At 34.4% G+C, this 27,685-nt stretch overlaps 1 protein-coding gene across 1 annotated transcript; it reads left to right on the top strand.

The window, feature by feature from the left end:
- The first annotated feature begins 39 nt into the window (after window positions 1–39).
- On the top strand, window positions 40–27,685 carry LOC121409363 (major facilitator superfamily domain-containing protein 6-like). Its single transcript, XM_041601302.1, has 5 exons — window positions 40–520; window positions 9,297–9,565; window positions 18,299–19,912; window positions 22,965–23,168; window positions 25,717–27,685. Exons 2-5 carry the CDS (start codon window positions 9,502–9,504, stop codon window positions 26,217–26,219), a joined length of 2,385 nt encoding a protein of 794 aa, XP_041457236.1. The 5' UTR covers window positions 40–520; window positions 9,297–9,501; the 3' UTR covers window positions 26,220–27,685.

The following is a 27,685-nucleotide window of genomic DNA, read 5'->3' as shown; positions in this document are numbered from 1 at the left end:
CAGTAAAACACGCTGCACGTGCAGTACAGAGTGGTGACCACCTGTTCTTGGTCATCACTGCATGCATACCCATTGCTGTATGCACCACGACGTAGTGCGCCCACTGATGACCATCACAATAAAAATCTGTATACATCTTTGTGGAGGTACATGTGTAAAGATTTATGATTTGGTAAACAAACCGGCAGCGACATCATCAAAGTGAGGCTACGCTTCTTCATCGCTCGTCCAGAATCCCAACGCAATGGAAATGGTGTAATGCACTGCTGGATACGATAGTAGGCGCCTACATAAATTGTAGCGTGGCCTCGATTAGCATATTGGCGGTAAAAAGGGAATAAGTGCTGATGATGATTCACCCCGCATCGTCTGCAAGCTACTACACCGCTTGACCGCTGGATTTTCTCGATGTATGAAGAGACTTCATCTTCACTAGACTACTGCATACATCAGGAGAGCTTATCCCTGCGAACATCCTTCTCTTGTTTTCTTTTAGCAGATAGCTTCCATTGTCAGACTGGTGAGTTTCGTATTTTTTTCTGAGTGAGGCGGTACTTTATCTTCACGTTTAAGAAATATCCTAGGCACTCGAAGTTTCACTCACAGATTAAGCAAATATAAGTCCATTAGGGATTGCTAAGGATATTGTTATGCTGAGATTTGAGGTACCCTTAAAGCATTATCATTTTGAAAAAAATTTAAGACGTAAAGAGGTATACTGAAATCACAAAACAATATTTTGGCAAGCCTCAGCCAGGGGCTGCGTCAAGTGCAATCAATGGTGAGTATAAAAAAATCCAGTATAATAGGTTTTCAAAACATTTTCCAATTGAAAAATAAAAATGAAATTAGCATGAATATCAATATCGAAAACAAATGTTTTCTAATTAATGAACATCTAATTCCTACTGATTACATTCCAGATCTTTACTTTTCTATTCATGTTTTATGAAAAATTAAGTTAAAAAATATCAAGTTATTGAAAGAAGTTTAAAATGCAAAGTAGAATATGTTACAACATTTCACACGGATCTCTAAACGGCATATCTACATCTACTTTAGATCAATACCTGAAAGAAGCTATTTGATTCGTGTTTACTTATTGACTACTGAGTAATAAAAGATTACATTCACACATCAAAGGTGGTTGTTCTTATAAATTAAGAACCGTTTATATATATTATTATATTGCTTAGGGAATTATTAGATAATTTAACCATTAAACAAATGATGTCCTCTCCATATGAAAATAAAGGAAAATCATCCTAGTCTAATCAGCTGTCTAGCCCTAGTTATCAATTTTCATTTTGTCAGAGTTTGGAATGTTATTTTGTGCACTGCTTTTTTATGTTATGCTCAATCTTAAATTTGGCATTAGAATATCTAAATGTGCGCGGAACGCCTAACTTGCCATGTAGATCTTGATTATTGCAATACGTTTAGTTTAATTACATTGAGATGAAATAGGATTAGCTCCATGTTCAGTACGTGTGATGTGTGTATATGACTCATCGTTAGTAATAAAACATTTTATGTATCTATGTTAGAGGCAAGAAAAAATATAATGCTATTGATTGCTTAAATAAGTTAATATACATTGATTTAACACTAACTGTGCGTTAAACATACACATTAAAACACCGATTCAAATCTTTATACAATGGTTTATACTGCATGAAATTTAGTAGTATTTATTTAACACTTTAAACGAGAATACGAAAGTTAAAATTTTTGATATTTGAATATCAGTAAATTGAATATGGTTGATTGAAATCATAAACGCTCTATAAATTTACTGTCAAACAACGACTGCAAAGTTCATATTATTTTTATGCAGTGGTTGTACCATATTGGTTATACGCTGCTCGTAAGTCATATTATCTTCATTAATTTTGAGCTGAATTAAAGAGACAAAAGTCTGTGTTTCGTTTTCCATTTTCCGTTATTCCTAAATCTCAACCATCACCTACATTGCAATTTTTTAATTCCCTTTAAATATATCTCTAAAAAATATTTTATGAAACATTTCATTGATATACATCAACACATCAATGTTCGGACAACTGATGATGATGTATACTATTCCGAAACTATATTTAGTAAATGTGATGATTTCCATGATGAAAAAAACAGCGGTATAATTTCTCTCATTCACGAATGCAGACAACACAACCATTTTAATTTGAATTTTATTAATGTGATGGATTAACTTAATGAGAAGTTAATGAAATATGATGATGCGATCAATGTTCCTAAATAATTGATGAAGTCTTTGATGATCAGCATATTGGTGTTTTCACACGGAAATACAAGTGGTTTAGGCTGCATGTTTGAAGGACATTGGCAATATTGGGTTACCAGCACCCAGTGTAGTACATGGATTTGGGTTATCAAATGTTTAATATTGATATGCATTCATAACTGCATTAATGTCAAAATCAACATAAAGATGAGCGTTATGGTTTATTCATGGATTCTTTTGACAGATATCTCTGTACTTTCTACTGAATGTCTGCCTTATACAGTGCGTATCAAAAAAAAGTTTACACTTTGAAAAAGCCCTGGGATCTTGGGTTTGGGTCTCATCTATCCAATGAAGATAAAAGTTTTGTCAGAATGTTACACTTGAGTGAGCACTGTCCATTTCTGTAAAGCTCGCAGAAATCTGTTTGCGCAGAAATGCTCGTTTTCATGCTGTGTCAAGGGGAAAGGGCGAAATCAAACTTACCCTACGAAACATTTATCATACATTTCCCTTGCACTTTTAGTCAATTGAAATAAAATGGATACATTCCAGCATTTTGTAACAATTTTGCCACCTATAGTGAAATTTCAACTCTTATTAAGCACAACCTTTACCCTATTTGTGCCAGCTGGATCTGAGGACATAACTGAATCTGAAGAAAAGTTTATATCAGACATCTCCAGCATTTTTTCATTAAGTTTTTATCATTGAAAGTGGGTTTACATTGCATTTTTCATTTAATACTTGTTTCTCCAAACTTTTCTCAATTTTAGCAATGATAAACATAATGAAAATTAAGCTTAAGCCATTCCATGTAAATCACACCTCAGTGTAAAGCAAATATCGTCACGATGGGCTCGGTGTATGGGGAGCAGGGTAGAGCGAAATGCACTCTTCGTAGTGTTTTGGGCAAGGAAACAAGTCTAACAAAGTAGAAGATATCTTCAAATCAATTTTACTAGCTAAATTCCATGTGTTCTTCATGATTACGGTCTACTTTTATTCGCATAACTATTTCAATGTTCTGCGCAAATCATTTTTCACTAACTTTTCAAAAGTAAGTGGTGCTCACTCAAGCGGAAATATTTTTTGACAGTTATATATTTGCTTTAATGAACCTGTACCAATGTTAAAATGTGGAAAAATCTTCAGGATATTACAAATGCATAGTTTTACAGGATTTTTTCAAAGTGTAAACTTTTTTTGATACGCACTGTATTGTTAGTATCAGGACTTACTTCTTTAGGAATTCCAATGATTTGACTCAATTATAGCAATAGTAAATTTACTATCATCCGACATCAAAGAGCGGAACATGACATGTTGTAAGAGGAGTAGAATAGCCATTTGAAGAGACAGTGCTTTCAGGAAGATATTTCTGTTCATGATGAATTGCGGATATCATAATGTTAAAATAAAGTAGAAATAATGTGGTCTTTTTGTGGTCGTGGTCCTTTCCTTATCTTCAATTATCATGATAATACACATGAGATATTTGCATGGTTGATGTACAGAATGCATCGTTTAGAAAATGTAAATTGATGATTCCTTGACTGATGGTATTTGTAAACTCTTATTATGAATCTTCCACGTATAGACTGGGTGTCTTCATATCAAGAAGGAAATTGAAGGAAAAAATAATATTGTTTCCGTGTATACCAGTTTACCCATATTCTTCCCATGCAGCAGGCCAGGGCAGTAGATTAAACAAATTATTGAAACACAAATGAAAACAAATTTTGTAATTCACTGATCATCTAAACTACTGAGAGATAGATCTGTTATATAAAGATATTTAATTCATTTGTTATGATTCATCGATTTTTTTCTATTTTGGTGTATTTGAGCAACACGCATGGTGTCTCAATCCAATACTGACAAATTTATGAGCTCTAGGCTTTCTATTATGAATGCATGACCAGTCCATTCAACCGACTGAGCATAGAAGGACATGAAGTGTATGATGTATGAATTGATGCAGTAAAACAAAGAGAAATTCTCACATGAGAATGCAAGGTCCACTCTCCTTTCAAAGTAGGCCCCCTAATGCAGGAATATTATGTTTATTCTGTCTGTTTACCGTGCTGATTTTCGAAATTACGCTACCATTATTCACTAATCATTTTAGTGGGGTTTTTTTCAAAGAAGGTAAATAGAGTGTGTTTTCATCATGAATAGCTATACTCCTAAAACAAGTTAAAATGTTTGTCTACAGCTTCTCAATTTTTTTTTGTCCTTTAGGGAGTTAACCCTTCTTAAAAGTATAGAATACCATAGGATTGAATTTGCAGTTATGATTTTAAAATAATTTTCAACAAAAGATAAAAGTGCTCTCTATTTTTAGTGCCACTTTCAAAACGGTTATAAAAAGTATTTTTTACCAAACCTTTACATATTGAATACAAGATGTGATTGGTTTCCTTACTGAAGCAATGGAGGAATACATAATCATGAAACAAGATATGACAACATGCTCTATGATTTTATCCCAGGTAATTTTACTTGCTCTATTCATGTATAAAGAAATCCGATCTAATCCATGTACTCTGTTCCATTTCAAGCACCAATAAAACCTATTATTCTTGATAAAGAGAGTTTATTACCAGGAATAGTTTAAAATACTCATACCCAATGTTAGAAAGAGTTTATTGGTATGTCCTTTAGGCTGACTCAAGTGGTGTTAAAAGAAGATGCAAAAGCATGTAAGAAAAAAATGAAAGCATCATCATACTTCAACATATTTCGATGAATTTAGTTTAAAGTTCAGGATTTAGAAGATTTGAGAATATTTGGATTCAGATATCTATTCGCTTATTCACAGCCATCTTTCAATTCATTGAGAATAGAAATGTATATTAGTTAATTAATTTCCTCTTTGTTGCCTATATCACTGGCCATCAGATAAACAAAACGCTCAGATTTAAAAGAAATATCCAAAAGACATAGATGTGAAGAATAAGATGTTCATGCTATACAGAGTAATATATATAAAAGAAGACAAAGGAAATGATACTTTATATTTGTACGTATAACATCAAGAGAACACGACCTTTATAATGGAGGAGGAGGGAAAAGTATGTATTTCTCAACAATTGGTATACATGCTACATTATTCCATTTTGCTTACAATGCCCTCAAAAGATTAGGTCGGTATCTCACATGTTTTAACTATTTTGAGAAAAGATAATGTATGAATGTTATTCTGTACAACTTAAGTATTCAATGAATACAGAAAAACAGTTATTTACTGAAAGACTGTGCCTCCCAAGCGGAAACAATAATAAAGCCTTTCATCTTAAAAGAAAACCTGCCTGTCTTTATTGACATCGCTTTGTATTTCTTAAAGGTCAGAATGAAGATGGATGTATCGTTGATGAGAACCACATGATGAGGGACAAGAGACTGACAAGAAAGGAATAATTTAATAATAACTGAGAGAAAATACAGGTCAGCGGCACTCTCAGAGCAATATCTAGGGGCTTCAGAGTTTCTTCAAAACAATCATTGTCATTCTGCTAGGAGAAAATCTAAATAGATATTAGGTAATTTCTTCGAAAAATGAACACAGGTCTATTTCTTCATCTTCATTTAGTGTGATTGTCAGCATTTTACAACATTAGTGGTATACATTGGTGAATTATTCTCCCTTCATACAAACTTTTGTTTTGTTTTCTTCTTACAATATATTGGAGATTCTTTGTAGTTAATTCCACCATATTGGTTTCGTTTTTAAAGGAGGCCTCCTTAGACATTTAGATATTTGAGATTTCATTCGGGGAATGAATGGAAAGTACACTGTGAGCATGGTAAGAGAAAGAAGTGTTTCTTTAACACTTTGAATGGTGAATAGTGACAAATCCCACATATAAACTGCATAGACGAAAAACTTATATTGATACATGTTTCAAATGTCCCTTAGCAGAGGGTCTGTGATTTTACATCTCTTATAGAGCCTTTGATGCTTCAATAAAAGTATTTTGAAATAAGTATATACCTTGCCCATATCAATTCATGATAAATGAGATTAAATATGTAATTCACATAAATGTATACCCGTATGATGTAAAGCCTGTTGGATTGCCTTATGAGAACCCTTATTCTCACTATACACCTCCATCTTGTCTTCTAGTTAGCTTCTAATGACTCGGAAATTGATTGATGGGGGTATAAGGACCAGTCTCTTAAGAGGAATCCTATTCTGAGAGGAACGCTGTGTCGTAAATTGAGACGTATGATGGGTTTGGCGGATGATATTACTGACATTAAAATTTCACCTGTTCTTAATCTACTAAAGCTATTCGTACCAGTAAACACACATCTGATTATTATTGCATTGTTCAGAAGAAAAATATGTATATCAGAATGTGTGCTATATTTCGTGATGTAAAATGTCTAATTAAGGCTATTATGTCTAATTAAGGCTATTATCCTTCCCCATCTGTCTTACTGTATTGTAACTTGGGGGCATTGTGCTAAAATTCTTCTAAATAAATTGTATGTTTTACAAAAAAGAGCACTGCGTGCAATTACAAACTCTCATCCGAGAACTCCATCTGGACCTCTTTTTAGAAAATTTAATATGCTAACTATATTTCAAATACATGAACTGCAAGTTGGATCATTTATGTACATGTATAATAAAAACTTGCTTCCCCATATTTTTTATGATATGTTTAAAATGACAAAGGATGTCCATACACTTAATACAAGACATGTTCATAACATGTATATTCCTCTGTTGGAATATCAAACTTCACGTAAATCGGTAACATATTCTGGAGTAAGTACTTGGAATGCAATACCTGCTAATATAAAAATGTCCCCATCTATTGCCTCATTTAAACGAAAGTATAAAATGCATCTCATGAAGGAATCTTAAGTAATATATAATCTACCCATCACAATTCAGACATAAATGTACCCCCCCCCCTTTCTCTCTCTATATTATGTATATTTCAATATGGCTTTGGAGCCCAGCCTTTGAAAGGCCAATGGCCTCTGCTGGCTCCCCCATATTCTTGGTATTTATATTCATTTTCTTTTTGTAAATATTTGATTGTATTTGAATGTTTTTACCAGAAATGGAAATAAATAAATGAATGAAAATGAATGAATTAAGACTTCACACTGTCTTGTTAACACCTAGCGAGGTACAATATCGAAATACACGTTGTATGTTCTGTATACTGATTTAAAAACAAAGCAACAAAATTGCAGTGCTTAAAATGATTAAGTATTCTGGGTCACTCGACTAATACACTTTTAAAGAGCGAATTTCAAGAGTATGGATGTAGGTTTATTACCCACTGCACAGCTTGCCTATGGGAGAGATATCTTCATTTTTCAATTAAGTAACCCACAGTACTTTGTGCTAGGAGCAAGATATAGCCTATATTTGATTGAAATTTAATAATCAAGAAGATTCCTTTAATCAATCTTGTGATGAGAAAACAATTATTGTATTTATGATTGTTGTGGTTACTACCAGACAGTATGATAAAATCAAATAAAAGATACACAAAAAGACCGTAATAAAGAAGTGTTATAGAAATTTTAAACTACAATGCTACTGCGACAGGTTTACTCTATAATCATGTGTGTTTAAAGCAATTTACAATAAATTTCATCTTGATCAATTGGTATCACTAGAAAAAAGGTATTTTTTGAAAGAATTGAAATTTTCTTTCTCTTGGCTAATGCTACAAGTGCGTATAAAAAAATTACAATTAGAAATAAATCCTGTAAAATTATACGTTTGTAAAATCCTGAAGATTTTTCCACATTTATACATTGTTACAGATCCATTTAAGCAAATGACGATATAACTGTCGAAAAATATTTCCGCTTGAGTGGGCACCACTTACTTTTGAAAAAGGAAATGAAAAATGATTTGCGCAGAACTTTGAAATAGTTATGCGAATAAAAGTAGACTTTAATCATGAAGAACACGTGGAATTTAGCTAGTAAAATTTATTTGAAGATATCTTTTACCCTTTAAACACGTCGAAGAGTGCATTGCGCCCCACCCCACTCCCTCACACACCAAGGCCATATATTGACGATATTTGCTTTACACTGAGCTTTGAATTACATGAAATGGCTTAGGCTTGATTTTCATTTTGTTAATCATTGTCAAGCTTGGGAAAAGTGTGGAAAAACAAGTATTAAATGAAAAATGAAATGTAAACCCACTTTAAATGACAGAAAAAAAACTTAGTGAAAAATGCTGGAGATGTCTGATATACACTTTTGTTCAGATTCAGTTATGTCCTCAGATCCAGCTGGCACAAAAAGGGTAAAGGTTGTGCTTACTAAGAGTTGAAATTTCAATTTGGGTGGTAAAATTGTTATGAAATGCTTGAATGTATGCGTTTCATTTCAGTTGACTAAAAGTGCATGTATGAGAAATGTTTCACAGGCTAAGTTTGATTTCGCCCTTTCCCCTTGACACAGCGTCAAACAAACATTTCTGCGCAAACAGATTTCTTCGAGCTTTACAAAAATGGACAGTGCTCACTCAAGTGTACCATTCTGTCAAAACTTTTACTTTCATTTGATAGATGAGACCCAAACCCAAGATTACATGTGAAGAAAATACCCATATGTTGCATATTTTTTTAATTCCCGGGGATTTTTCAAAGTGTAAACTTTTTTTGATACGCACTGTATAATGAAATTTACCGAAGTTGAAAAAAGAACTTGAATATGAGTATAATGTAGAAAAGTCAATTTCGAATTCTGTTTCTCATCATAATGATGAAAAATAATGACACAATCAGATAATTGTTATAAAGCGGAAATAAGAAAAGTCTTTGTTGTGAAGATGCATACGCTTTTGAAGATAAAATATATTTAAAATTTTGTTCTCTTAAAGATTGCAAAATAACATCAAGTCAAATGAAGATTAAGGATAGTCCCAACTATATAAATTATATAAGTAAAATGGTATGGAAGAAATCGGATATCAGAATCTCGTCTGCTGTCAGCACGACAATTTACAATCATTTTTTTTTCTAAACATGTCTTAATTTTTCATTTTATTGCCTATAAGGAGAACGAACATATCTTTCTAAGGAATGGAAAAAGAAGCTGATTGGAGATGAGAGAAATGAAGGATGTCATAATTTGAAGGCATATGCATTCAGTAAGCTGCATCTTGAGGCCATGAGCAGAAGGAAGACAAACCTGAAGAAAGTAATAACTACGTTGACAGAGACAAGCGGAAAGAGAATACGGACTAGCTAGTAGCATCTAAGATGAAGCTTCATATTAACAGAGCTCTCTTGCCCATCAAGGCGGTGTATTTCACACATTTGGCCGGTGAGTGTAATTACTTTGACTCTTTTTATGTGGACTCTATAGATGGAATATCTCAAGGGGATCAAAGCTTGATCAGAAGGGATTTGATAGGGCGTGGTTCATGTAACTTTCCAGGATAGTTGACATTAATAATAATGGTAATAATATCCAAGATATGCGCTATACAAGAAATGCGTTATTGTTATTACCATAGCTTTTAAAAGGCAATTTGATCGGTGAATGCCATTGCAGTCAAAATCATTTTATATGATTTCATGATTACTCATTTTGGTAATCAGTATGGAACAGCAGTCAAGATCAGATTGTGCTGTATTCAAGAGGGTCTCTATCAATCCAGTGTTCAGAATCACTAGACATTATACACATTATCACGCGCATTTTTAACGGTTTTTTATGTCAATTTGTTAAACTGATAAAACAAATTCATATCCTTTCCTAATATAGCATTTAAAATCCGCACTATACTTCGGCCCTATAAAGTAGTTGTTTGCAACATTCGATGGAGTATTCATGGATTAAATCATTCTGGATACCTTGGTTAAGTGCAGCACAACATGAGTGCATTTCTTTCTTGCTGAAAACACGCCGATTTGAACACACATTATTATAATTATTTCCCTAACCAAATTTTAACTAAAATGTCTCTGTTAGCATCAATGCCAGTATTCAGTCTAGGTTAAATCAAAGAGATTTAAGAAACAGAGTGACAATGAAATGCAATTTAGTAGCTTCCACTTTCAGAAGTACAAAGACATACATTGGTGCACTGTAGCATTTGGTGGAGACCTGCGATGCCGCCAGTTTAATTGGAAAAATGGTTAATGAATTGTGTTGAAGATAAGTAATTGGAAATGTTTCCAATTTTAAATTATTGCAAAAATGGATATCAAATACATGACGAAATATATTTCAACATCCTCTTTTCTCCAGAAATTGGGCGAAATATTATATTATGATAAGAAATACACGATGTGCAAAATCAGAATTTGAAAACTTTTAAATCAACATTTTATAGACTTCCACATACTTCCACATTACAAAGATAAGTTTGGGGGATTATGTGTATTTGTGGTATTATCTTTCACATTTGTGGTCACATTCGGCCAGTTGAGTAATTCAATACAAATTATATTTCAAGAAATATTGCCACATTTATTTTTGCTTTCCGCACTAACAGTTAATAGCAATGTGTCTGCCCAAAATATCCGACCAGATAAGCAGGCAGCGAGAAGTAAATTGTAACTGGTCTGTAAGCACGTATAGGCATGGATTTATTTGTCTAAAATCGGAGAGTAAAAGTCAAATGAAGCACATGCCCGACATATTTCATCCTCGCGGCATCGAAATGGCTTTAAAGGGAATGTGTTGGATGGTTCACCTATAAGATATATTAGTACAATATGAAAGGCAAAGTGGCAGAGAGCAAAATCTATAGACGGTGTAAACTGATGAAATCATCTCAGTCAATCCCACTGTTGTAAAACCCACAAATCATAATCTGAGGACATCATCTCTGTCAACCCCACTATGGTATACTCCACAAATCATAATCTGAGGACATCATCTCGGTCAACCCCACTATGGTATACTCCACACATCATGATCTGAGGACATCATCTCGGTCAACCCCACTATGGTATACTCCACAAATCATGATCTGAGGACATCACCTCGATCAACCCCACTATGGTATACTCCACACATCATGATCTGAGGACATCATCTCGGTCAACCCCACTATGGTATACTCCACAAATCATAATCTGAGGACATCATCTCGGTCAACCCCACTATGGTATACTCCACAAATCATGATCTGGGGACATCATACCTGTCAACCCCACGATGGTATACTCCACAAATCATAGTCTTAGTACATCATCTCGGTCAACCCCACTATGGTATACTCCACACATCATGATCTGAGGACATCATCTCGGTCAACCCCACTATGGTATACTCCACACATCATGATCTGAGGACATCACCTCGATCAACCCTACTATGGTATACTCCACAAATCATAATCTGAGGACATCACCTCGATCAACCCCACTATGGTATACTCCACAAATCATAATCTGAGGACATCACCTCGATCAACCCTACTATGGTATACTCCACAAATCATGATCTGAGGACATCACCTCGATCAACCCTACTATGGTATACTCCACAAATCATAATCTGAGGACATCATCTCGGTCAACCCCACTATGGTATACTCCACAAATCATGATCTGGGGACATCATACCTGTCAACCCCACGATGGTATACTCCACAAATCATAGTCTTAGTACATCATCTGGACCAACCTCACTATGATATACTCCACACACGTCTATGTATACATTACATTATGACGAAAAGTGTGTCAAGATGTCATCTTGAAAGGAGATACAAGCTTGAAATTATACCATGTGTTTGTGGTATGTTTTCGTGCGTGAAGTCAAAGGGTATGTTATGAGATGATTCTAATGGGAGCTATGCCCCTAGGTGCTGGCACTTTCTTTAATCATGATAAGTTACAATGATACACTAATGGAGTACTCCAACACGTAGGATTTGATATACTGTTTAGTGGACCTATATCGCTACACGTTAAAAGCCCATTTAATATACTCCCAAGGATGGCCGGTTTAGTGCAGTTACATTATATATTTTAAGCGCATAGAGATAACTTTTCCAATTATGCGCTTGATAAATCAATCTTTATTATTTTATTTTGCATCAATACGAGATGGTTTAGATCTACATTAAAGCTGTTTAATATGAAAATGATTTTATACAACACTTGTGGCTTACTTAGCATGTTTAAATTTCCAATTAATTGTTAATAACCCCATTATTTTGTAGAAAGTTATATTTGGATTAGAATATTATCGCTTGTTTCATGAATATATTTAGACCAATATCAATTCATTTAAGCATTATACATATAAATTTTTAACATTTAGGTTTATAATTTCATGCCTTAAGCCCCTCAGTAGATTAAAAAAAAATACTCTTGTTGATTCATTTGGGTAGGGTTATTTTCTTCATTTTTATTGACGGTATTCTTCTTTCAGAAACACTTGATACTCAAAACCTTTATTGATTTAACTAATTTAGAAAACACTGTGAACAGGGCTTTCTGCTTTTCATGAACTGATATTGTATATCAGAAAATTCAAAACGGGAAGCAGGGAAAGGAATGGGTTTGTCTTAATTTATTTTACTCATATTAATGTCAAGGATATATCGGCCTTCTGAATATAGGGTACACACGCTACATCATTAATTCTCCTAATGACTTTCCTGGAAGATAATTTTGCATCAAATCATCAAAGCTGATGAATTTATTTAGAGATCTATAAGAATCAGGTTGATATATGGAAGGATTATAGATATAAAAACATGTGAGAAACATGATAAAATTGAAATGATTAAATCAAGGTAAATTATTCGCATTTGCAAAATATTATCTCGAAACATGAAGGGCTTCCCCTTCAAAGTAACAAACTTCAATGGTCATTATCACTGCATATTATCTGGCTCCTATAATCGAAATCATTTAGAGTACAGAATATAAAATGTCTTCATCACGATTGTAGATTCAATTATTACTAGCATTATCCAATAACCCATCATGATTGTAGATTCAATTATTACTGGCATTATCCAATAACCCATCTCATTGAGGAACAAAAGATATGCTATTATCATTCTCATTTAATGCTTGAATTGATTTGATATCCTGTGGTCATACGTGGACTGCATCACTGCTTAAGGTTGTATTTAGGCATAGATGAATAGAAAGAGAAACCATAATGTCGTTTTGACGATTTCTTTTTTAATGATATTAAGCAGGATTTTTTTAATCATATTGATAAATGACTTAATTAAATTCAGGTATCCATTATTTGGGTTGTTTCTTTATGTGTAACTCGTTTGTGGATGATGGATCATGTTCGGTTTGAAAGAGGCCCCCCCCCCCTTGTTTAATCAGTTGGGTGTTTAAAAAGAGCACGAAAACCACTAGAAATAATGATATTATACAAAATGAAATTTAAAAAAAAAATAATCGAAAAAATTATAAAATAGTGCAAGTAAGAAATGTTGAAACAATATACATATATCAATTAAATTTCCTTAGGTATGTGGGTAGATAAACGGATTCAAATTGAATCTGACATTTGAAATCGTTCTTGGAGACATGACTGTAGAAGATTATTTGAACACTAATGCTCATTCTTTCAATATGATCTATTGTACTAGATTGACAATACAACTAGTACCTCTTATATGTGTACTTTATACCACGTAATTTGCTGTAATAACAAAGACTGGATTTATTTGACATTTAGGAATTCCTGCTTGGCTGCAGAATATGCCATTCTGATTATATTAACCCAATTTAACTGTCGAATGTTACATATCAGCTGCTCGCTTCCAGAATATTAATATGTAAACTCATATGCAATTGGTAGGCAGGCATACATATGGAGTTTTATATTCATCGGGAAATGCAGTAGCTCAGTAAAGTCTCATAAATACAATGTATTTTGGTATATTAAAACCATCAGCCACTGACAACATGAATATGCCTCTTTTGAAAAAGAAGACATTTCCATACTGTGGTGATCATTCCTAATAAATTTATAATTCATTCTAAAATAATTGTGTTCTAATTTATTCACATTTTTAAGAGCATAATATGAAGTTGCTTTAAGTTATAATTAATGATATATACCCATGTAGTCACATTTAATTAGTTTAGAATGTTTGGGAATAAATGTATTGTACAGATCAATCGGTTTCAAGTGAGCTTTAAAGACTCTCTTGAAACCAATTGATTTGTGATAGATTGTTCACTATTAACTACACTCTAAAAACACTGAGTAAAATTTTAGCCAATATTGGGTATAACGGGAACATACATATTTGCTGGATCATTTTTCAACCCCATATTGGACTATTTCAACGCAACATTGCGTAAAATTTACTAAACATTGGTATCTTTTTACCCAACCTACGTGCATATTCCCATTTGACCCAGTATTGGGTAAACCTAGTTTTAGTGTGTAAGAAAAAGCTGTTAAAAGAATAAATTACTTATGAAAATTCAAAGATTTGAAATAAATACAGATCGGCAGTAAAAATAGTCGAACATTACATTTAGATTCAAATGTTGTGGATTTCAATTCAAACCTCGAAGATTTAAATCTATTAGTCCTGTACAGCAAAAATAAAATGTTAACCGGGGTACATACATGATCACACCAGTTATTTTACATCAGTGTAAACTTGACAGTGTTATTACACCTTTGGTTAACTTAACACTCTTTGCTGTTATGTTCAATTTCTACGGTGTAATTTTATACACCTCAGGGTGTGGTCCTCTATGAACACAAATTGGTGTAAGTTTTAACACCACAGTTTATATATTATGACGTGTGCTTTGAAAATGAGATTCAAATTAAAATCCAATTTTAAGCTGGTCATTATTCTAGATTTATCAGAGATTCTTAAAAAATTATAGTAAAATTCTCGCAGGAGGTCGTGGTATTACATATCCAAAAAATATGAACTAGGTTTATTTAACTCTAAAAGCTATATAGATTAGTTAGAATTTTCAAAAATGTGGTACTGATATTGCGCTATTTTGGTCAAATGTGTACAGATATTAATAGTTTAAAATATCTACATCTGGCATTAAAAAATATGATATAAAAACTATGCACAAGTACGATAATTAGACTATCCTTGCAAGCTTATGAATTCAAAATCCTTGGCTTATTTCAAATCCAGATAGCCATGATTGTGGGAATGTTTGGAAGTGCGGTTAATTCTGATTTTGGCGGACTAAAAAAATTTGGTAGGCATATAGCAGATCGTAAGGGCAACCGAGTTACCTGATTATATAGGTCCACATGTTTACGTACGGTGAATGGTCGGTTTCTTTTAAGCTTGAAATGTCAATCAATGTTTCATCAGTCTGGTCATTATTGAAAGACAGCTGGACTGATTTCGCATCACGGATTTAGGTATTGATTTTAAATGCCATCTTGAATGGTAGAAAGAGAGGGGAGTGGAGAGAGGGAGATCATATAGGTATTTGTTAAACGCTGTAGTCGGAATTGGAAAATAAAATGCTTACCACTGACAGTAAATGCACATAGCACGCGGTTCTGAAAAAAATAGGTGTTTCAGTATTTTTCTTTGCTTTTCTCTATTTTTTTTTGCCTTCCTTTTCTCTATTTCTGGGTGTGTGTCACCTGCACCTGCATTGCACCCACTTGATCGATGAAGAAAGAAATTGATGTACCATTTTACGAGGCCGCCATCATTTTCAAGCGCTCACGATGGCGGTCTCCTGCATTCGTTCAAACTGTTATTTTCTTTTAATTGAATATTGCTTCTTCTTGATATTCATTTTTCATTGTTTCATTATGACTATTGCTTTATTGTTTTGTAAAACTTAATTGTATCACCTAGATGATATGTTGCACATTTATCTTGAATGCAGAAATCAAATCAAATCAAATCAAAAATATCAATGCTAACTTTGCAGCCACAATAATTGACACATTTGTGCAAACTTTGAATTCGAAGGAGATGCTTCGCACAATCATTCGGTTTTTTTCTATTTTTTGTACTTATATTATTTTTGAAGTCTTGAAATGAGTGCTGATAATTTTAGATGTTTCCTGTACCCTTAAATCGAGCAGTAAATGAGAAATCCGTGCCAAATTGTATCTAAAGTTCAGATAAATCAAACCCAAGGTACAAACAGGCCTTAGTGGAATTTTCCATTCTCTTTCAAATTAACTTTTAATATATGAGTTTTACTGGAATTTCCATATTCTTCTGTAACCTTTACCGAACGCTTAGTGTATACATATATATATATATATATATATACAAATATAGAAATGTATATTTATAAATTATAAACTAGACAAAGAAGTAATTCCAGCAAAGTTTATTTAAATTTTGTTGGAACTACTATGCATTACCTCTTTGTCTCTTTTATCTCATCCGTGTCCAACACGCGGAAAGTAATATCGAGATGAATATATAAATATAATTTATGAATTATAAGATAGCAATATATTTCTAAATTGGATTATCATATCTTATTCTACCACGCAGGATTGCGAAGCATAATCTAAAAACGCTAAGGAATTAAAGTTATATTTCCTTTAACAGGATTTTAGGAACAAAATGACATTAGCATCTCTGTATGCAATTACACTTTTAGCGAAATATGCTATGAGTATTATATTTCTGCCAACAAAGTTTTCTCACCAGGTTGCTATATACCACACTGCGATTCACACCATGTATTTATTGCAAGAATATCTGGCAAAACAATCCTTGATTGCTTCAGCATTTAACAATTCTTTACATTTTGAAGACTACGGTAAACCACTGAAGAAGGAATACAGTATTACTACGCAGTTATGATCTGTACATAAATTTTAAATGAGAGGCAATGTATCATCTACACAACTTGATTATTCATAAGCCAACCAAAGCAGATGACATTATTGATCGCATTGACTTCATTTTTCCTGGTTAGAATCCTTTGGGTGTATATATGATTACTGCTATAGTCCTGGGCACCTATACCCTGTGCCGACATGTTGGGTCTCAATCCGTACATCCTTCATGCTTGTACCATAGAGCTATTACAAGCTTACAGAATGCTTCTAATTTGGATTCATTCTTCTAAGGATATCATGGGGCACCATAAAGTTATTAACCATTTTTCACATTCTCCGTCATCCTATTATCTTTCTACCAAGTTTGAAATACAGTAAAAATTGACATATTTAGGAAACAAGGTTATATCGTGTATGCCTATGACTATGCGAGGACAATGAAGACAATTAAGTACTTACTCTGATTTCACTTGAAGCATTTGAAGTTCCATGAAAACATATTTATTGTTTTCATGTTATGTTTTGACATATATATAAACCCCTCAAAAAAAATTGGAAATCTGACTTTGATCGATGATTCCTCCTCGGTTTTATAGTGAATATTAATGTGTGATTGATACCAATGAAAATATCATTTAATTATCTTTAAAATGATATGATTGTGGTTCACGTGAAGGTGCAGTGCCTTGAAATGTGGGGGCAAGGTCAAACTTCAAAAGTTGCAAAATGACACAATATTGAAAGTCACGGTTCTTTTTCCGTGGTGATGAGTGCGTTTAGCGGTTTCTTTTGTTTTCATGTACCTTAACATCAACATTAACAAGGAGATCTGAGAGATGGTTTGAGTCGTGGTTTGAAATACCCATGCGTGGTTGTTTGATTGATTGTTTATTTGTTATGTGTTTGCTTGTGCAGAGGTGTGTTTGATTCCATGTTAAGGTGCATGACAACAAAAGAAACCGCTAAGAAACTCACATCACCACAGAAAAAAACGAACAGCGACTTTCAATATTGTGACATTTTGCAACTTTTGAATTTTGACCTTGGCGCACATTTCTTTGCACTGCACCTCCATATGAACCATAATCATATTATGTAGGATATAATTTTGAAGAAAATTAATGATGTTTTTCATGATATCAAACATGTATTGTGTAAAGTTGGAAGTTGGGGGAAATCAATGGCCAAACTTTTTTGAGGAGTTTATATATATATATATTATATCACCATGTTAATGTAATTGATAAATGGTAATTACTTATTGATTATAAGGTAATTATTTATTGTTTCCCCGTTTTCTTCTAGGTTTGGCTAGCTTGGTACCATACTTGCCTTTATACATGAGTCAACTTGGTCTTTCAGCGACACAAATCGGTTTAATCAGAGGTCTGGAACCACTCCTAGCCCTCATCTTTACACACTTATGGGGAAGCATTGCTGATAGCTTTAACACCCATAGAGCCGTGCTCATTACAGCCATAGGGGGTGCCACAGTGTTCCTGTTTGGGACCTTTTTTGTTCCATCTTCTATGAGAATAGATGCATATGATAACATCACCACACAGTTACCTGTCAATCAAGATGTGCCCAGTTTTAGGACTACAGACCTTTTGCATCCAATGGATGTAACAGAATTTCCACCGTACTTGAATGAGATTTCACCGGCAGTGCAATTAGAGGATGACAGTGATGCAAGGATCGGTATCTGTTACAGTGTTTGCAGAGCACTCAATAACAGTTTATCATGTGAGAAAAATAAAGGCATGGTAGAAGACAACTCTACGTCAGCGATAAGAGAGGAATCTTGTTTACAAACTCTGTGTTTCCTTCAACAAGAGAGGGCCAATGTCAACAGAACTAGTGGATGTAATGATAGTGGAGAAGCATGTGATTCTGTTCCTCATCAAAGTGTTTCATCTTGTTACCAATGTGAACCAGTTATATACCAAAAACAGACAGATGATATAAGGTACAACGAAGCTGATGTATGGTGCTCAAGAAGTAACGAAAATCCTTTGACGAATTCAACATCTTTTAATATTTCGTTTGTCTCTTACCTGAATATTAGTGATGTTACACAGCATTCATTCTCATGTCATTGCCATGAGTACGAACCTGATGGAAGTGAAAGAGATCATAGCGATTCAACTTTCCTCTCCACGTTTTTTCTCTTGCTCATTTTGATATTGTTTAGCAGGACGTTCCAATGCACCACCTCCCCAATCCTTCACTCCACGACAATGGAATTACTGCAACAAAAACATGATGACTTTGGCAAGCAGCGTATCTGGGGTGCTTTCGGATGGGGCGCCTTTTCTCTCATCTCTGGTATTCTCATTGACCACTACGCAAGGAATTCATCCAAGAACCTAGCACATTTTGATCCTGCATTCTATCTATTCCTCGCCTTCATGCTGGCCGCGGTGGTATTTGCCACATTTATCGTCTTCCCTTTACAGACTTCAATCAAAGCACAGTGCCAAAGGATACCAAGACTCATCCGCAAACCTGAGATCCTAGGATTCCTGGTGACAGTCTGTATCCTAGGGATGGGTTTTGGAGTCATTGGAACATTCCTCTTCCTGTATCTTCAAGAACTTGAAGCATCTCATACCCTGATGGGATTGACACTTACTATCACCTGTATTGCAGAGATACCCTTCTTGTTTTTATCTAACCGTGTTATACGCTTCACTGGTCATATAGGAGCTCTCTGCTTCTCATTATTCTGCTATACTGTACGTTTCTTAGGATACTCCCTAATCAGCAATCCCTGGGCAGTCATACCTTTTGAGCTTTTACATGGAATCACCTATGGATTATCATGGGCCGCTTGTACGTCCTATGCCAATCAGAACGCACCACCAGGTCTGGCCTTAACACTGCAAGCAGTCTTCACCAGCGTTCATATGGGATTTGGTATGTTTCACAATAGTGCTATTATTTTTGGATATAAAAATGCATTTTTGAAATCCTTTATACTGTATATCTTTGGATATATACTTCAAGTAGCTATATTGTAATCGGTACATAATGCGACAACAATATTAGGCCAAAATATATCTGTTTCTAAATAAATAATGGTGTTATGTAATAAAATATGAACATATCACTGCGACATTGCTGGTGATTCAAAATAAAGACAAATATGAGGAAAAGTGACAAACTGGCAATAGAATAATATTTAGTTTTCAAAATAGTTATGGGAATAATTTATTTTTTTCTATTACATTGCCCTGGGAAGCGGGGGTAGTGGGGGTGTCCCCTTTCCGGGATTTTTCAGGGATGCTGCGTGTGTTATTTACCGTAGGCACTGCCTACTGGAAATCAGGTTGACAAGCAAACACAGATTTTATTGCTCCCAAATGACGGAGCTTTGGGAGCAATAACTTGTTTGTTTGTTTCTTTGCTTGCCAAATTTTCCTTACCAAATTCCTTATCACCATACAATGAAATATCAAAATGAATGCAGTTTGTAAGTAATGTAATATGAATTAGCTTTGACCATTATGTACCACTAACCATGTTATAGGCGGCGGAAGTGGGGGGAGGGACGTGTCCCCCCTCCCTAAATTTGAGGTGGGGGACGACCCCCCCCCCCTAATTTTTTCTTGATAATTTTTTTTTCTCTTGTCAAAAAAATTTGTTGGTCCCCCCTAAAATGTTTGGCTTCCGCCGCCGATGCCACTAACGAGTTACACAATCAATCTATGCTAAAATGTACTTAATGATAGTGATAGGTGATAGTGCATGTGATTGCATTTGAATTAATATAAGACATAAATTAAATTTAAAAAAAAGAGAACTCTGCCATGATTATAAAAGTATAATGGGGGTTGGATTATAAGAAATGTGAATATATATTGAGAATAAACAAATAGGAATTGCTTGTAAAACAATATATTATCTTTAAACTTTTCATAGAAACTCACTTCAGCATGTTCAGGTTAGCATGCAGTGATTGGCACAGTGATCTCTTTTATTTCCGAACGGAAAGTAAATAAAATCTACATAGCAAAGTAACGGATGAGCCTGTATTCTGAAGTCAGATTTAACTTAGACCATGGTCTAAATCTGTGCTAAAATTATGGGGAGCCAAAAATTCTGTTTCTATTGTATATATTTCGTGCTTGATATTTTGCTATCATAATGAAGAAAAATACTTCAAAATACTTTCCCAGACATTTATCAACAATTTGGGTGTCATATGAGTTAATAAATTTAATGTATTGTATAGGGATTTGTGCCCCAATTGGTTCTCCATAGTTAATCACAACTTTAAACCAGGGTTTATATCATTTAAAACCTGGTTTAGAATACCGGTCATAGTATATATTGCTATCTTCTGCTGATGTTAACACATTGATTAAATAATTACAAATATAGCAGAGGCAAATTCCATTGATAAACCAATATATTACATAACACAGATTTTAAATATGTACTAACTTAATAGCGATGTAAAATAGTACTTTACAATCTACTTCAGATAACGATCATTCAACATGTGAAATCGAATTGTATTAATTTTGAGGGGGCGAGGTCATTGAACTATCGAACCATTCAGAAATTAAGGATTATGAACAGCGAAAACAGGAATTACTAGTGATAAATGGTAGACCTATTGGTTTTCCACTCAGAACATGTAATCAATTAGCTGACTGTAAAAAAAAAATGTGACAAATGTAAACAACAATATTGTTTAAGAAATATATTTCACAAATATGGACTATACATTTTTTTTAATACGGGATATAAAGACAGTGTATAACAATTAGTTAGCCTATAATCATGACTATAGGATGAAAATGCTTACTTTATAAGGAATTGTGTTATCGTATACACTGACTTGATAAAAATATTTTCTCGCTTACACCTATCACTTGATATCAATGTTTTATCCATAAATCCCAAAAGGAGCTGAAAAGAGGGTTACACTTCGTAATTCCGAAGATTCTTAATTTCGAAGGTTCTTTATTCCGAAGGTTCGTAATTCCGAAACATGCGAATTGCCTATACCTCGATGTTCGTTAATCCGAAAATGTAAAAGGGTTCGTTAATCCGAATATTTGTGGCGTTATTCCGAATGTTCGTTATTCTGAAGGTTCGATAATCCGAAAATGAAATAAGGTTCGATGTTCCGAAGGTTCGTTAATCCGAAAACGAAATAAGGTTCGTTGTTCCGAAAGTTCTTTAATCCGAAAACGAAATAAGGTTCGTTGTTCCGAAGGCTCGTTAATCCGAAAACGAAATAAGGTTCGTTAATCATTTCGTTTTCGGACTAACGAACCATCGGAATTACGAACCTCATTTCGTTTTCGGATTAACGAACCTTCGGAATTAAGAGCCTCATTTCGTTTTCGGACTAACGAACCTTCCGAATTACGAACCTTATTTCGTTTTCGGATTAAAGAACCTTCGGAATAACCGAACCTTCGGAATAACGAAGCTTCGGAATTACGAATGTATGCGGAAAAGAGAACGTGATACATCATATTGAACACTCCCATGAACTAAAGCATAGGTCAAGTAAATTCTCTGTGTGTTAACTTAGATTATGAAAGATGCCTTAGGTCTATAAATGGCTGTAGTATTCACATATAATTTTAGGGTATGAAAATAATTTTGAGAGGCTCCTTCTAAAAGATAACATGATTAAACATTACAGATGGGAAAATGTGGTTTTTGAAGGGTTTATTGTTGATGCTGTTGATGTTTTTGTTTTATAATAGAATGGAACGTTATTTTTTTCTTTATCTCATTAGGAATCCAATCAAAATTATATTTGCAGATTTCTTTTGTTTTGTTTTACGTTTCATAATTGCTAATCTTATTTTTTGAGATTTGTGTTCTTGTCTGATATACAAGCCCTTAAAATGATATAGGCTTTTACATTTTTTAGGGTGAACTTTCATTTTTCTATTTTAAATCTCCTCTCTTTTCTTACCTTATAAAATCTTATTTCCTGCAGGAAAGGGACTAGGAACATTATTAGGAGGACTGGTTTATGATCGGTTTGGAAGTCGTAATTTATTCCGTGCCTCAGCTTTCGTAGTTGGTCTGTCTGGATTACTGTATCTAGGTTTATACCATGTCTTCACTAAGAGGTACCCACCTATACTCTACAGTAGATTCAGAACAGATGAAAGGAGTAGCAGGGCCGACAGCCAGAGAGGTTGGTTTGCATTCTAGCTTCCATATTTTTCCCTCCGAATGCTCTTGTGAAAGAGATGTTCATAACAGCCATTCTCTGTAGAAATACAAAAAAATCTTCACTGAAAACACGGGCATCAATATAGGCGGATCCAGGGGGGCCGAGGGGCCCGCCCCCCCCCCCCTATTGGCGGAGCAAAAAAAGAAAAAAGGAAAAAAGAAAGGAAAAAAGAAAAGGAAGGGAAAAGAGAGGAGAAAAGAAGAAAGGCAAACATAAGAGGAGGAACATGATTGAGTAAAATAACATGAGGGGAAGACTTTGAAAATTCTATTTGTTAGGATATAAAATTTTCGCTCGCGCTTCGCGCTCTTATTGTCTTTTAGGGATTTGCATATTTTGCTCAATATGGAGCTTGAAATATCAAACTTTGAAGTCAATATACAAAACATATTTCAGCTGGGAAATTGAACCTCCATTATTTTGTTTGATTTACAAATTGATTTTAAAAAAGTGCTCTGTAAAAATGTCTGTGTTATGGTCTGAATATTATCATTTTCTGCTTGCGCTGCGCGCTCGCAAAATTTGACTTGTCAGGTACCTATTATTTTCCTGTATTCCATAAAGTTCTCAAAAAGTTCCCTATTCAGGTCAGATTGTCAAAACGTATCAGCTAGCGCTGCACGCTAGCATTAGTGAGTTATGTATCCCAATATTATTTCTAAATCAAACTACTTTGATGACATGCAGTTTATCAAAAAATTCGGCTCGCGATTTCCGCTCGCAATGATAGATATCATGCATTTTATGCATAATTACAAAAGTGCTTTAAATGTCCAGTTTTCAGGCCATAATATTAACAGATTTCGCGCTCTCATGTTAAGGAAGAGAAATAGGAAGATAGTCATCATTTTCTTATGATGACATAATGTCCCCGTCCTATGTAAAAACTCAAAGTAATAATAATAGAATACATTAGCTCTTTTTTAACTGTCATCCATCACGATTCACAATTTTCCCACAAAGTGTTTGCAATACAGAGCTTAAATTGACCCTTTGCTAGATGGGAATATCAAATATTTTTAGCTCGCGCTTTGCGCTCGCTTTATTGATTTTCATGATAAGAAAGGTAATACCAAATTCTAGGTCGAAATCTAAAACACGGGTTAATTCAGATATGCAGATTGTTCTCTATCTAAATCATTATCCAGTTTCAGATCACAATATCAAAAAGTGTCTGCTCGCGGATAAATAACTTATCCTTTTCATGATTTACAAAACATGAATAGAGTGTCCAGAATTTTTCCACTCGCGCTTCGTGCTCGCATCAATAAAGTTTAGTTTAAATACCTAGAGTCCTTCCAAGATTACAAAAAGTGCTTAGCATTTCCATTATTCAGGTAAAAAGGTCTAATTTTTCAGCTCGCGCTTCGCGCTCGCAATATTTGAATGTACAATTTCGAGCAGTTCAAAACGTGTACAAATTTTTTCTGCTCGCGCTCTGCGCTTGCATTATTAATGTAAGGAAGGTCCCCACTTACTCATCCTTTTCATGATTTACAAAACTAATTGAATAGAGTGTCTTGTTCAGTAGGTCTAAATCTCGAAATTTCTTGCTCACGCTTCGTGCTCGCATGTTTAATTATATACCTATTCTGTTAAACAAAACGTGCTAAGAATTTCCATTCCTTAGGTAAAAATGTAAAAAAAATTCGGCTCGCGCTTCGCGCTCGCATTATTTGATTTTTAAAAATGTGTAACGTCTTCATGGCTAATTCCAAGCAAGTATTTAAAACAGTACCTTTTCCATCACTTCATTCTGCTCACTCTTTACGTTCGTAGTAATTATTAACTTGCATACACATCTTTTTTTTTCAGGAAGACAAACATTTCCCAGAATGTTCAAAATTTTAGGAAAAAGTACATAAGATTTCCAAAAAATTTTGCTCGCGCTTCGCGCTCGCATTATATGAATAAGGGTTATGGTATTATACATTTATGTTTCATAAGAATAAAGCTAAAAAGTTACCATTAGGACTACCCCTTCAAAGAAACAAAAAAACCGGCAAAAATCATATTCGAGCGGCCGATCTGGGAAAATATGGCTGAAAAAATTCCGGGCCCCCCTATTGGCAAAGGCTGGATCCGCCCCTGCATCAATCCAACGTAAAATCACACAAACCAAAACATATGACATAGACATTTAGTTTACTTGCTAAACGGTCCCGCCGAAATCAAAATTTAAAAAATTAAACAAGGTTCTTCATACTCTTGAGTCCTCCTAAATTATGATTATATCAAAAGACGGTTTAATTTTTCTTTTATTTGTTTAATCTCTCTCTCTCTCTCCCTCTCTATGTCAGCTTGAATAGTGTACCAAAAGTAAAATACAGTCTATATCATTTTGTTTAAGTTGATGAAACCCACAAATGTATTAGAGGAACAATGAGTTTCTTTTTCAGACATGTCAGAACTGGGATGTTTAAGAGAAGTTTTTCAATCTTTGGCACAAATATTCGCAATCGAATTACTATATGCGATAGACATTGCATTTTTCGTTTTTTTTTTATAGAAAGCAGCTCAGAAGGAAGGGTAAACCAAGCTATTGAGATGGAGACAGCTGAGCTTGAACAGCTAGACGATCGCCCACCTAAACTAGATGCTAGCTCAATGCGTCTTGCCCTTCGAGATATCAACCGCCCTGCTTCGCCCCCTAACACACCCAGTACAAGTCGGGAGTGTGTGGGATACCAACACATTATGGAGATGCACCCTCATCCCACCGCATACCACCACCACCACCACCAGCCACCACCCCCTCTACCACCCCCATCACGCTCCTCAAGAGAGATGATGATACATATGCCTTGTGGTTATTATCATAAGAGAAGAATGGATTCATTAGAAGATGATGATGGTGATGTATCTCCAGGATCAACTAGCCTAGCTGCTTTGATCCATAGTGAACAAGGTAGAGAGTATGGAATGGAAAGGATGATGTTACAGAATCTTGGTGTTAATATGATGTCATACCTCGATGATGTAGATTTAGATCAAGCTATGGATGCTGTATGATCATTATTAAAGTTGGAATGCTCCCCAGGGAGTGGAGAAAGTAAAGGCATTTTTGCAGATAAACCAAGATTCGATGAGCGGGGGTATATGTTATCTTGTCGGATTGAGAATATCAACTTGTATCTGAAAAATACAAGTGTGTAAAATACAAGCATACATGCACACATTCAGACAAAGATTTTTCTTAAATGCTATTTGCTCTTGGTCTCATTGAATGTAAATGGATGATCAACGATCATGGACTATATGTACAACATGAAAAAAAATAGAATGTAAATATTAATCCAACATGACACTTTGGAAAATTAGCCTGCATTCACCACACAGGATTTTTTTATGAAATATTACTTTCAAGCCGTAAGTAGGCCTTAATATATTTTAATTGCTTTTATTATTGATATTGATTGCATTATTTTTTTAATGATTGAATTGAGCTTATGGAAATTAAATTTCGGAATCTTGGAAATCAGATAAGGGTAAATTATACCACAATAACACCAACGAAATCGATTTCACACCGACAAACTTAATATTTTTACCATTGACATGTCATCGATCGATCGATGTTAAAAGCATCATGTATTTTGAATCAATATTATTGGAACGTTGTATTTGTCATAAATGGTGCTCTGCTATATCCCTAGTGTAAAAAATACTATGTGACATTTTGTCAAGTTTCCCTCCGTGATACCAGGAACGAATTTCAGTCTATTTCAGGGGCCGCGGAACGGTATTCAAAGTGGGGGCTGACCATGCGTAAAATCACAAACATAATTATGGTCATTTTTACGTTTTTGTACACGATTTTGATAAAAAGGTTGGAGCTGAAGCCCCTCACCCCGCTTCCGCGGCCCCTGTATTTGTGCTAGGGATAATAAGGTTTATTGGTTATGTTTTGCTGTCACATCAGTTAGCACACCTGTCCTTTTTAAACAATAGAGGGAGCAATTGAGAGATAGTTTTCTTTCTGCATCGGTACAATGAAGAAAGGTGCAACAATCTTGAAAACAAAATGTATTTGTTTAAGATGCAGGCATTCACAGACTATGAGCCTGGAAATAATGCTTTCAAAGGCATATATTTGATTGGAATTTTCCCTTTCAACATGTTAAATATACTTCCCAAAGTTGTTTATATGCTGATATTTTAAGACGCACTGGCTGAATATATGTAATATATTTGATTTGTACCTTTTTAAAGGTATAATGTGGTATATATTTTTTTCATTCTTCGCTCATCCCCTCCTATATTTCACATTGTTCACTTTTCCTCTTATTCTTTACCCCTTGATTTTGTGCTAATGTTTGGCTTTTCCTTTGTAGTATAATTATTCTTTAGTGTCCGATCTCCTTACGAACTTCATAATTACTTTAAGGAACCTGCAGACACTACAAGCTCTGCTTTTCATGCAGGTTCCTTCATATTTCACTTTATTTACTGCCATTATCTTTGTATTTTTCTATGTA

Source organism: Lytechinus variegatus, chromosome 1 (assembly GCF_018143015.1).
Source record: "Lytechinus variegatus isolate NC3 chromosome 1, Lvar_3.0, whole genome shotgun sequence".
Lineage (NCBI taxonomy): Eukaryota > Metazoa > Echinodermata > Echinoidea > Temnopleuroida > Toxopneustidae > Lytechinus > Lytechinus variegatus.
Note: the sequence above shows the minus strand (reverse complement) of the source record. Positions and strands in the feature narration are given on the sequence as shown.